Source organism: Dunckerocampus dactyliophorus, chromosome 12, assembly GCF_027744805.1.
Source record: "Dunckerocampus dactyliophorus isolate RoL2022-P2 chromosome 12, RoL_Ddac_1.1, whole genome shotgun sequence".
Taxonomy (NCBI): domain Eukaryota; kingdom Metazoa; phylum Chordata; class Actinopteri; order Syngnathiformes; family Syngnathidae; genus Dunckerocampus; species Dunckerocampus dactyliophorus.
The window spans coordinates 28,100,001-28,112,949 of record NC_072830.1 but is presented as its reverse complement, the minus strand read 5'-3'; the positions used below and the strand labels follow the sequence as shown (position 1 = coordinate 28,112,949).

At 41.5% G+C, this 12,949-nt stretch overlaps 2 protein-coding genes across 5 annotated transcripts in view; one reads left to right on the top strand and one right to left on the bottom strand.

The window, feature by feature from the left end:
* Positions 1 to 21: 21 nt before the first annotated feature.
* Positions 22 to 9,011, top strand: tagln (transgelin). Of its 2 annotated transcripts, XM_054794803.1 has the most exons (6): positions 31 to 170; positions 3,404 to 3,446; positions 5,850 to 6,038; positions 6,164 to 6,335; positions 8,189 to 8,291; positions 8,378 to 9,011. In XM_054794803.1, the coding sequence occupies exons 2-6, from the start codon at positions 3,435 to 3,437 to the stop codon at positions 8,514 to 8,516; spliced, it is 615 nt and encodes a 204-aa protein (XP_054650778.1). In that variant the 5' UTR covers positions 31 to 170; positions 3,404 to 3,434; the 3' UTR covers positions 8,517 to 9,011. The 2 variants fall into 2 exon arrangements, with proteins under 2 accessions (XP_054650779.1, XP_054650778.1); XM_054794804.1 differs by lacking the exon at positions 3,404 to 3,446 and having other exon boundaries at positions 22 to 170.
* A 1,163-nt stretch (positions 9,012 to 10,174) lies between these two features.
* pcsk7 (proprotein convertase subtilisin/kexin type 7) overlaps positions 10,175 to 12,949 on the bottom strand; it is an 18,269-nt gene continuing 15,494 nt past the window's right edge. For 2 of the 3 annotated variants that reach the window (XM_054795141.1, XM_054795142.1), the window contains one exon: positions 10,175 to 11,607. In XM_054795141.1, the coding sequence (XP_054651116.1) occupies positions 11,329 to 11,607 (279 nt within the window). In that variant the 3' untranslated portion in view covers positions 10,175 to 11,328. The remainder of the gene's footprint in view (positions 11,608 to 12,949) is intronic. The other variant, XM_054795140.1, reaches the window with a different exon arrangement.

Here is a 12,949-nt window from a genome sequence, read left to right as displayed (position 1 = left end):
CCCATTCGTCCCTCCTATTTCCCCTTGATACTCCCTCCGTCGATGCCGCCCGCCCTCTCAGACGGTACTGTCATTAAGTCATCTGCCCCCTTTTAAGCCAGCTTTTTTAAGCAAATATCCACATTCTCACCACAAGCTGCACCAGCAGAGAACCCATCTATTCCCTCACAGTGAGTATATTTGTCTTTTATTGCTGCCACAAGCTGCCTTGAGAAGTTAATGATGGCCTACGATGACCTCCAGAGGGTGCATCAGCTGTGTCTTTTAAGTATACAAGTTGATGCTGCATTGACTCCACTCTGCGGTTGCTGCTGATTTATTATAGAAATGCAATTAATCTCATTTGGAATAACATTTAATTTAAGTTGAGTTTAATTTAAGTTGTTTTATTAGTAAATAAAACAACTTAGATAAGCTGCAGCGCTGAAGTTGAAAACAGCAAGTGGGGAAAAGGCTCTCGACCGGCAAAAGTTTTGTCTGCACTTGGCAGAAAGCAGTGAAAGAAAAGAGAAAGCAAGCCAACGCCCACAAGCTTGAGTGTGTAGCTGTCGCTAGGGGATTATTATACAAATCGGAGCTGTGCTGGCCGGATGGCATGGCGCCACGTACCCATGGTGTGCCACACCTTGAAAACACTGGTTTCCTGTCCTGGCTGTAGGCCAGTGGTGTCCAAAGTGTGGACCAGGGGTCATTCACGGCTGTTTTTCACTCTAAAAATGAAATGAATTTGTTACTAATGAAGCATATTGTTACATATGACACTGATGTGCTTTGTCACAACACAAAACGAAGATGTTGATGTTTTGTTCAGATACCTTGTGTAAGTGTATACTGACCTACATTGGATTGCTGTTAAATTATACCACAACTGTACCTAGACTCGCTCTTTTAACTCAAATTATATTTAACTTAAATTATATCTAAATATGTATATTGTATATACAATATATGTATATGCAATATATACATATACTTACAGTCCCGTGGTTCAAACATCTAACATATATATATATATATATATATATATATATATATAATGATGATACAGCTCATACGAGTTTAATTTAAGAGCTTGTCTAGCAACATCTGTGGTTTTCTTGATAAGAACCAAAATCACTTAAGTTCTTACATGAATAGCTATAGCATTGTACTGACAAAACATTTTACTCTCATGAGCTATTTTTGTTGTCATTGTTGTATTTCTCCAAACAAAGGTACCTTCAATTGTATCAGCCATTAGAATGAACAAGAAACATGAGCACATATGTGTATGCAAATACTGTACATACAGTCCCGTGGTTCAAACATTGTTGCTTCACTCTATCACGGTTTTTCAAAAAATAATTAACAAATGCGGTTGACTATGGCCTATTATTAGTATAAAAAAGACAAGTAATGTGCAGTATTCTGGCCACAAAGCGTCAGTAATGTTACATTGATGAGACATTAGCTTACGTTACATTACCTAATTGGCAGCCATCAATACAGAGTCCGACATGACATAGTGACAGAAAGTTCTCCTTACATCCATTATTGTCTTCTTTGAAACACTTTCTTAAATTTACATTAACTAAATAGGAGGCTACCTAGTGAGCTCAGTACCTTGCTAGTACTTAAAGCAGTGGCCGTCTTTTGTGTCCCTGTAGAGATCCCGTAGCCTGTGCATAAGAGTTGCGCAACATGGTGTAAACAAAGCTCGTTATAGGATGGATGATACTATCAAAGTGGCCCCCGCATTCGTACATTTTTCTGTATGCGGCATTCGGTGGAAAAGGTTTGGACACCCCTGCTGGAGGCAGATTGACACACAACAAAAAACATATTTACATCATTCCTTGCTTATAGGACTTAATTGGTTCCAGACCCCGCTGCTATAAGTGAATTTTTGTTTATTTGTTCAATATTAATAAATGCAATATTTTTGTAGTTAGAGCATAGAAAACCTGTTTATGATTTTCTAAATACAGGTTTTACCATTAGAGCCCTGTAAACATGAAATAACACCCCTATAGTCACATGTTCACTCCTATTAGTCTTTGTTTACATCGTATTGCACAGGCTACGGGATTACTGCAGGGACATAAGAGATGGCTGCCACTCACAGCATATAGTGTCCTCCAATAGTTAGTATAATAATTATTTAAATTAAAGGCCAGGTGAGGCCACACACACATCCTCACAACCAAACAACCTGTAATGCCCTGATTACAGTGTTCCCTCACTTTTTCGCCCATTCTAGGATTCAATATTAATAAACACAACATTTTTGTAGTTAGAGCATTGAAAAACTGATCGCTGTTTCGCAGAATTTTTTTGTGCTTTTTTTTTACTGTGGGGAGTTGAGTGTCTCTCTCTCTTCCCTCTTTCGTCTGCCTGCACTGCCCATTGTTTTCTGCGTCCTGATTGGCTGTAGGCCATTGTCAATCGTTCAGTCTCCTTCGTGCCACCCTGCAATGCTAGCTTGCTTGCTTGCTAGCTTGTAAATGAATCTTCAGTTTGAAGCAGGAGGACTGCAACAATGTGTTTTAACAAAGATACAAAAATGCTACAGTACAGCACAACGGCGCCAGGACGAAAAGGCACGGTCACAGGAGTGAGATACGCGTGAGTGACTTAATCATTTCTTGTGTCCGACCTGTAGATTGATCATTAAAATTCAAACGAAGGTTTGAGAGAGTTTAATTAAACAAGGGAGAAATGTCAGAAAATGTTATTGCCTGTCCGAGAAAAGTGTATAAAGTGTATGGTGAGAGGTTTTGCAGCCTTAAAACATATGATAATTGTAAAAAAATGAAGTTGGCTACTTCGTGGATTTCACTTATTGCGGGATATTTTGGGAAATTATCCCCCACGATAAACGAGGGGACACTGTAATTGATTTTTACGCCAATAGGAAAGCGGTGTCATGTTTCACAGCCTGCTCACTTTTGCTTTGGTACTGCATCGAAAGTGCATTCAAACACGCACAACGACACAACAACACAACGACAAAATCCTGGTAAATATTATTGATGGTAAGTCTGACTTTACACCGTTCAAAGACTTGTGTGCAGTGTAGAGTCTGCCGTTTCGATGTGAGTCTGCACCATCACACAGCGCCCCCTGTCACGCTGCGCCGACGTAGACCGCAGATCCGAGGTCATGAACTGCTGAGAGTTCATTTATTTAATTTCACCATTTTGTTACATTCACTTTTTCACGTTGTGATGGGACGTCTGGGGGCTTCACTTAAGGTCATTGATTAACTTCGGGCAGGTGTCCACGGTAAATGCTCTTTTTCTTGATGTCTTACTGTGTTGGCACATGAAGCATCTTCAGCTACGGGACACAGAGCAGCATCACCCATCCCAGTCAGCTGCTGATGCTTTAATCCTTTCATTTGAATTTTGGACCTTCTTACCAGGAACAGGAAAGCAAAGTGACCTGACGTCAAGATGGCAGCAAAGGTTGGACGGTGCAGACAGCACCTTGATATGGGTTTTGCGCTTGGCTGCTGGCCACAAAAGCGATACAGCAGCATTGAACCAAACAGTGTTGGCAAGCGTGTGTGTGTATGTTGGCAGAGAACGAGAAGAGGTGACGGCTCCGCTTGACAAAGAACTGTGCCAATGCAAAGATGGCTGAGTCACAGCTCCCTTTGTACACCACTTTGCCTTAGACACAATGGTGTGCAGTGGGGGAGGAGAAGACCCACTTAAGTGCTGAGCAACTTTGCTTCATTACACGCTTGTGACATGCATGTGAAAGATGAACTTTTACAGGTGTACATTGTAATTAGTCACACGTGCATGTTTGAGCTGCAAATCACATCCAGATATGAACATGTTATCAGTATGCGCAATGCAGTGGAAACTCCAAAGTCCAACACGTTCTGTTCTGTTCTTACAAGTCAAAACTAGGGATGCTCCGGTAAGGGTTTTATGCTGCCGATCCAGGACTGAAATCGCCTGATACCAATCACACATTTTTCAATGTATTTATGATGAGTGCTATTGGCCAGGGGTGCCATATAAAGGGAAAAAGTCAGGACAATTTCAGGGTCGCTTGACTGCCAGGAAGGTAATTAGTAATTAATTCATAAAGGGGGGAGGGCACCATGATTTTTTTTCATGGGACCCAGAATTCCTGGCTGCACCCCTGCTACTGGCTATATGATATGAAAAAAGGAACCATGAAATCGCCTTCATTTAGACAAAAACATATTTTACTTACTTTGAAGACAACTCGTGAAACTTCCAGAGGATGAGCCGCCTTCTTTAAGGAGACTTTGGCAAACCCGGTGTCCCCCGCAAGATAGTTTTTGTGGTCTGTATTAGTAGTTAGGTTCCACACGGCAGCCATGTTTGCTTTTGTTTTGAAGGAAGACGCTATATTAGGGCAAGACACCGTATAGCATGAAAGAGTCGCTGCGGTCTGCAATAATGCTAGCCACAGGTGATTGCCTTTTGTGATCGGTGTTGAAAGGTATTTATCGGCATGCGACGATCGCCTGATTTTTTTACGGAACTTGGCTGGCCAAGTGTCCCTAGTCAAAACTCTTTTTTTAACATACAAGGTAAAGATAAGTGAATTTAGTCCATCAATGTTATCGTGATGTGCGGATTGACACTGCGATATCGATACTTCCGAAACCAGCTCTTTGTGCTCTAAAATAGATTCTCTAACTATTGATGCTTCGCTCCTTGGAGGTAAAGTTTGTCTTGAAATCTGTTGAAACCACGACCGTTCATAAACAAAGCCATGCGTGAATTGTGAATAACGTTTTCATTCCTACAGTAGTTTTTAATATGTAATTATTTATTTCAATGGTTTTATGATTTTACTAGTTTTCTTTTCTACATTGTTTGTTGTTTAAAATGCCTTTTTCACATATTTTATATGATTTTCTTTATGATTTAGTTTTTTCCGTTGTTGCTTGGCCATATTGTAAATCGCCCGTCTATCTCAATATACTGCAGGGTTTCAAATAAATAAATTATTCAATTGTTAATTTATTTCAATTGGTAACACTGAACTATAAGGTACACAAAATGACAGTAGTTAATGAGGAACGAAGCTACCTAACCCTAACCCCAACCACTGCTCATTAGTTCCTCATTAGTTCTTCATTAGTTCCTCAGTAACTACTGTATTTTTGTGTGCCTTATTGTAAAGTGTGACCTTTAAATTACGACTTTATTTCATCAATAAATTAATGAAATGTCTTGTATTCTGTATTATATGATATTAAATATATATATTAAATATAAAATATAATAAATATAAATATATTATGATATTAAATACACAACTTTTATGAATTTACCAGACACATCAGGTGAAGTAAGTGTCGTATCGGATCGGTACCAGGTCGAGTTTGACTTCCTATCGGATTGGAAATGAAATCAGTGGTACCGCACGTCACTAGTGGTCATTTTCATGCTAGCCATGGGCGTCTACTTGTTATTCATGTCAGCATCTGCATGGTCACTTTGATGAATGAATGAATTATTGCGCTGAGCAGTCAGAACCTCTCCTACGGCACAATAAGAGCCATTTCCGGTTCTATGGTTATCATCGCAACCGAGATGATGCTCGGGAGCTCATTCTTGAAATGCTCACTGAACTAAAGTTTCAAGCTGACGTCATGCTTTCGGGCTTTTGAGGCATATTTTTCACCCAGAAATTTGGATGAAATTGGAATCTTTCGAGTGTTCGACTTTGGAGGATCCACTTTAAATAAATATTTGATATGTTCAAAAATGAAAGATCAGATTAAATTGTTGAAAGCTTGAAAATACAGCGGAAGAAAAAAAACATTTAGATATATTTTCTACATTTCCTCCTTTTCACCGGTTTCGTCATCTCAGGGAGCTGGCATGGCGAACAAAGGCCCCTCCTACGGCATGAGCCGGCAGGTCCAGGATAAGATTGAGAGCAAGTACGACACGGAACTGGAGCAGGTTCTGGTGGAGTGGATCTCCCGCCAGTGTGGCTCTGGTGTCGGAAGGCCAGAGTCAGGCAAGGTTGGATTCCAGGCGTGGCTGAAAGACGGATGTGTGAGTGCACCTGCTCCAGTTTGTTGATTTTTACCCTCGCATGTATGAAATGATCACCTGCTTGTGGCAAATATGGAGGATTAACGAGTCACGCCCCTGTGCGTCCTTCCTTCCCTTCTTCCCAGGTCCTGAGTGAGCTGATTAATACTCTTTTTCCCGGAGACAAACCTGTGAAGAAGATACAGAGCTCCACCATGGCCTTCAAGCAAATGGAGCAGATCTCTCAGTTCCTGAATGCTGCAGAGAAGTATGGCGTCACCAAGACAGACATGTTCCAAACTGTGGACCTCTGGGAAGGTACAGTACATGCGTTTTTTATAGTCTTGATTTGTGTTAAATGGCTGTAGCCGAAGTGCTGCCCAGAGGCACATTATAGAAATAAAATATAACTTAAAAAAACAAAACAACGGAAAATGTTGATACCAACAACAATAACAATAATGCAGTTTGTCACATGAAAACACCCAAACTTGACATGCAAAAACGAGCAAAAAGGTGAATGTAACAAGAAGAAGTATACATTTTGATACTAATAACACAAGTAATCACATGTGATGTCACATATGACACAAAGCTGTCATGCAGGCTGTTTTTCACTACACAGTACATACAGCGGTGTGAAAAAGTGTCTTTTTTTTGCATGTTTGTCACACTTAAATGTTTCAGTTCATCAAACAAATGTAAATATTAGTCAATGACAACACACCTGAACACAAAATGCAGTTTTTAAATTAACATTTTTATTATTAAGGGAGAAAAAAAATCCAAACCTGCATGGCCCTGTGTGAAACAGGGATTGCCCCCCATCAAAGGGGTCACAAAAGACCCCACAACAACATCCAAAGAACTGCAGGCCTCAATGACCTCAGTTAAGGTCAGTGTTCATGACAAAATTTTACAAAATTAGGATTGGATCAAAAACAGTACAAGTTGGATAAATCAGTTCCAATCATGAAACAGGCAACGTTTTACGCAACACTTTAGCCTTAAGAGTAAAAGTAAACCACTGTTAAGATTGGAATGTCATTTAATTGTCTTCTCATGCTGCACTTTGGCAACAAATGGCAGAATTTAAAAGGGAACGTATTATGCTTTTTCCTCTTTTCTGACCGCTAAATGTTGCTACAATGTTGTATTCTCGTGTTAAACGATGCCAAAGCGTCAGATAATAAGGTTTGCGCATGTGGAAGTGAGCCCTGCAAGCAGTTTTGGACAGCTCTGCACGCCGTGTTTTTTTTAACACCGAGTTCCATTGACGTCAATGCAACCCGGACTTCCTCACATGGGCATGCCTGCACCCCCGCTCTGCTTCGCTCTGTTCATGGTGTTAGCACGTCCAGCAATGGCTCCCAGGAAGCGATTGTTGGGGTGTGCCTAAAGAGGCAAGCATCAGGCAGAAGTGGTTGGACTTGCTGATTCCCGGCCAGCAAGAGACACATATGCTCTGGGACTGTTTTGTGAACATGGGCCAATGCGAAGCTGGACTATCCGCCAAACTGTTGCTGAAGTCCCACGCCTTTCCAACGTTGCTTGGTCGCGTTGAAGAGTCAGAAGTAATCGGACAAAAGGGGTTCGGCAGCGCTTGGGAGTGTGGAGGAGGGCCGGGGGTGGAGTAAATTACACAGGCAGCAAACACTGCAGGAAGAGGTGCAGAGTCTGGAAGATCTACTGTAGAAAGCTTTCTGTGCGGGTTATTGTGTGTTGCTGCTCTACAAGAATCCAAAACTCAATACAAAGGTCCGAAAATGAGTATAATAGGTCCCCTTTCATAGTGAAAATAAGTTGTGTTTGGTGGCATTCGGATTCAGCTTTACTCACTAGACTGTATTATTGCAACACACAAGTGATATCGCTATGGTACACTATTATATAGTGTTACTTATCAACAAAAGCTCACATGGAGCGGCACAAAGTAGAAAAATAACAAAATAAAAGTTCGGAGTCTCAGCGAGGTCTAACATGCAACTCACCATGGGAGGTGGAAACGAGAACACGCCGAAAAAGGAGAAAAGTTGCCGGACATGTCGACCTGACTTTCTAGAGTATTGTATTGTTTGGTATTTGTACTGAGCAGCCAGAGCAGTCGTACCTGTAAGTCGCAACTGAACATGTTGGTTGAACTCTGAGTTGTACTGTGTGTTTGTGTGCAGGGAAGGACATGGCAGCAGTGCAGAGGACCCTGTCGGCTCTTGGCAGCTTGGCTGTCACCAAGGATGAGGGCACCTACCAGGGCGACCCAAACTGGTTCTTCAAGTGGGTGCCATCATAAAAACAGCCATCACTTTTTTCTTACATCCTCAAGGAGCGCTAAAATATCTTTTTTTGTGTGTTTTTCGCAGGAAAGCACAAGAGAACAGGAGAGATTTCACAGATGATCAGATGAAGGCAGGAAAAAATGTAATCGGCCTCCAGATGGGGTCCAACAAGGGAGCCAGCCAGGAGGGCATGAGCTATGGAAGGCCGAGACAAATCTTGTAAAATCACCTAAAACCTCTTAAGTCCCATCACGCTGATGCACATTACTCCATCGTAAGAGCCTGTAAGAACAAAAGAGGTCCCTATTAAACCCATCGTTGCTTCGTAGTGTGTTGACAGTATTTTTTACGAAATAATCAACAAATGAACCCCCCTAAGCACAAACCCCACTGCTGACTTCCGCAGAGCCTCACCTCGCTTTATGTCCTCACTCCATTTGCAGACAGCTGAAAAACTAAAATGGCCAACATAAAAGTGACACCGCTTAAAGGAGTCCTGCAACTTTGTCACGTTTTGTTGAAGTGACTCTACAGTAGAATATATATGACAAAAGATAGCATATGACATATGACAAAATGCATGCTTCCATTTCCTTCTGAAATATTGTAACACCATTATGGGGAACCCTCATTCATATCTCCAACTCGCTCTATGCCTGCTGTATCAGCACTAATATCTTTTGTACATTTGCATATTAAAGAATGACTGGGAAATATATACATACTGTGTGATTTGTAAACCTATTGGTACATAATGACATTGTTTTTTCTACAAATAGAGGCCCTATCCTACATTTGCAACTTTTCAGACTTACGTATATGCTTAAAATGTTGTACAGTGTTCCCTCATTCATTGAGGTTCATTGAGGATAGGTTCCCAAAATAGCCCGCGATTTTTAAAAAAAAAAAATTATTATATATGTTTTAAGGCAGTGAAACCCCTCACAATACACTCTACACACGTTTCTCATTTTATCACATTTCTCTCTTGTTTAAAAACTCTCAAAGTTCAAATTTTGTTTTAATTTTAATGATCATCCTACTAAGTGACTCACGCATGTTTCACTCCTCGGACCGTGCTTCTTCGTCCTGGCGCCGTGCGTCTGCAGCATTTTCGTATATCTTTGTTAAAACATATTGCTCCTGTCACCGTATTTTCCTCACACGGTTAGCTTCTTCTGTTTCTTCAGTTGTTCATTGTATTGGCGGTTGGCAAGCAGCTCACATGGTTAGCTAGTTTGGTAGCCATGACCACAACAAGAGACGGCACACAAAAGAGATTGACTGACAATGGTCTACAGCCAATCAGGACACAGAGAACAATGGGCGGTGCAGAGAGAAGAGAGAATAAAAATGCTGGAGCACAGAACCACAACACTTAAGTTCCCACAATGCAATTCTTCTTAAAGGGCCAGGCTCGGCCTGTAACTTTTTAAAAATTATTTTAATATTTGTTTGTAAAATGACAGATTTTTTTTCATTTTTGCTTTTTTTTTTTTTTAAGTTTTCTTGTTAAATTATATTTTTAGAAGGTGCCATGGGCCAATAAAAAAATAGTCATGGGTCGCAAACGACCCTCAGGCCGGACTTCGGACACTCCTGATGTATGGCAACTTGTGATTTTTCGGATGCAAGAATGCGCATCTAAACCGGAGCAAAGCAGCTATGGGAAGCTTTTTTTGCCTTTGAGTAGCTGAAGACCAACCTCACGGTCACTTCTCCTCTGCTCTCGCCACTTCACGACAGCTGTTTTGTCCACAAAGCACAATCCTTCTTTACTGTTTGACGATAACCATTAGCACATAAGTGCCTGAGGGGTGCATGCTTCTGCCCAGCTCTGAGCGGGGGTACAAGCTGACCCTCGATCCCTGACCAATCGCAACAGAGGTGGCGTGACTGTGGAGGAGGCTACCAAATCTTGAGTTTCAGCAAAGATGTTGCAGATTTACAGATGCAGAAGAGAAGAATGCAGATTTACCCTGTACACAACTTGAGATCGGGGAGGTGTTCATGGCACGTCGGACCGGTAGACGGCCTTGGGGAAGACCCAGGACATGTTGGAGAGACTATGTCTCTCAACTGACCTGTAAACGCCTCGGGATCACCAGGATTAAGTGGCCAGGGAAAGTGGAGTCTGGAGTTTCCTGCTTAGGCTGCTGCTGCCGCGACCCGACCTCAGGTAAGCGTGAGAAGATGGATGGATGGACAAGTACTTTATTAAAATATACTATAGTGCCTCTCCAATAACATTGTATAAGCTCCCGAAATTAGCCAAATAGGGCCCCTTTAAGACTTCTTTTCATTTCACATATTTGAATTTATACACCAGAAACAAATATCCCATCAAGTCCTTTATTATCATTTGCTCATGTGACTTGCACAGCAAAGCACAACCTCCAACTCTTCTCTTTAACTGTACTACAGTCGAAAGAGAACGTTTTGTATAAAAGCAATAAACAGATTAAATATAAATTATACAAAATGTATAAGGCATATATCTGAATAAAAGTATACAGTACTATTCCACACTTGAATGTCAAGCTTTTTTCAGTAGTTAGCCACAAGGTAAAAAATGTCAAAAATATATTTTATTCCTAAAATACATCAGTACCACAGTTGAATTCCAAATTGAGGACACTTTAAAAGGAAGACCTTGCTTACACTCATTTCACCACACACGCATGCACACACACACACACACACACACACACACTTCGGTAAAGTGCATTCATTACGTTTGTCTCAGTTTGACGACCCCAGATGACAGGCAGCTCTTCCTTCTGTAAGCATAAGCTTAGAGTTAAAATCCTACATGCTTTCAGTCTTTTTTGGGAGGGTCCAGTGCACAGGAACACTCCACGTCCCACATTTGAAAAGTACTCTTTCAATCAAGTTCTTCTGTCATTTGTTCCCTTACCCCTCAATACCAGAGAAGCTGGAGCAAACTGTGTGTGTGTGTGTGTGTGTGCGTGTGGGTGGGTGGGGGGAGCCTGAGAAATCCAAGGAGCACTTCAAAGCCACCTTCGAGCTCACTGCTATGTTGCTGGCATCCCTCCATTGTTAAGTGGCGCTTTGGCCCCAGAGTCCAGCAGTGCATGCAGCTCCACCCGAACATTTCTCTCCTCGTCCTCTCCAAACACCTCTTCTTCCAACGCCTCCTCGACTCCTCTTCCTCGACGCACCCTCCTGACTTTGTGGCCTCTGTGCCTCCAGGACAGACATAGGAGGACTCCGAGGTCCAGGTGGGCCAAGGTGGCCTCCAGTATGTAGTAGAGAGACCAGAACAAAGCAAAGCAGCCGAGCAACAGCAGAAACTGCAGGAAAGGATGTCAAAAGAGGCGACGTCAGATGGAAGGACAGCGGCAATGTTCAGAAAATCACCGTTGACTATAAAGAATTTTTGAACAGTTTGCCGACATTTACCTCTACTTGTATTGTCATTCTGTTTTCATATGATATTTTATACTCTTATCTAACAGAGCTGCTGCGGTAATGTCATTGCATGTCTTCACTACAATGACAATGAGGCTAATTTCTTCTGATGGCTAATCATCTACAAAATGTCTGCATGTAGCTGCTGTCTATCACGCCGCAGTGCATTCATTCACTTGTGGACCGCCACAAATAGATTTGGCCTTGCTCAGAAACACATTCCAACGCACCTGGTCTGCCAGAGAATAAGAAGACGGAGCAGCAGGGATCGGTGTTGCCACCATAGCAACTTTTAGCGAGCAATCAGAACCCTTTCAATTCTCTTTTTCAAAAAAAGTGACTCGCGACAAATCCAGTGAAGAAACTTTTGGCGTCTCTGACATGACACAACACATCACACCGTTCATTTGTAGTTCTAAACATATTTGTTTTGCTTTTCATATTTTTTCCAAAATGACATCAACCCTCCACCACAACAAATTGATTGCATTTCTGCACTACCAATAATCATGAAGTTTTCTGTACTACAAAACATGCCCACATAAATGGACCCTTATCTCAGAGAAATTACTCCTTCGGGTCTCTAATTTTATGTCAACAAAATCGGTCGACCAAGTGTCAAATTAAGCAGGCACTTTTTAGTATGAAGACTTGATGAGTTGGCCTACATAGATGGGTTGTCAACATAAGCGGGTTCTACTATCTGCCGTAAGTAATCAAAAATGTGATACACAGGGATGTCCCGATCCACATTGTTTGGCTTCCCATCCCATCTTTTTTTTTTTTTTTTTTAGTCTCGTCGATCAGATCCGGTACCAACCTTTTTTCTGTTTTTTTTTTTAAGTAACCTTTTATTACAAACATGAATTTGTGGACTTTAATATGGAATTGACCAACAATATTGTTTGGGTTTTGTAACAAACCTCTATGAATCAGGTCCCTAATCCAATAAAAGATAAAATTGGAAAAAATGGGCATGCAAAATCGTTTTAGGGTGGGGGGGGGGACTACCGCTGTAGCTACCGTGCCAAATATCCAACGTGAAACTAACTTCACCACGGTACACCGCGGACATGTCTGCATGGCTGTGTATTCTTCTTCTTGCATGTGGCGGGAGTCGAGTGGCAACCATCTTTGATATGCATGACCGCACCTAGCATTTGGAGTGTGGCAGAGTCCTGCTAACTGTATTTGTGGTACTATTTGCGTTTTCAAAATCACTGT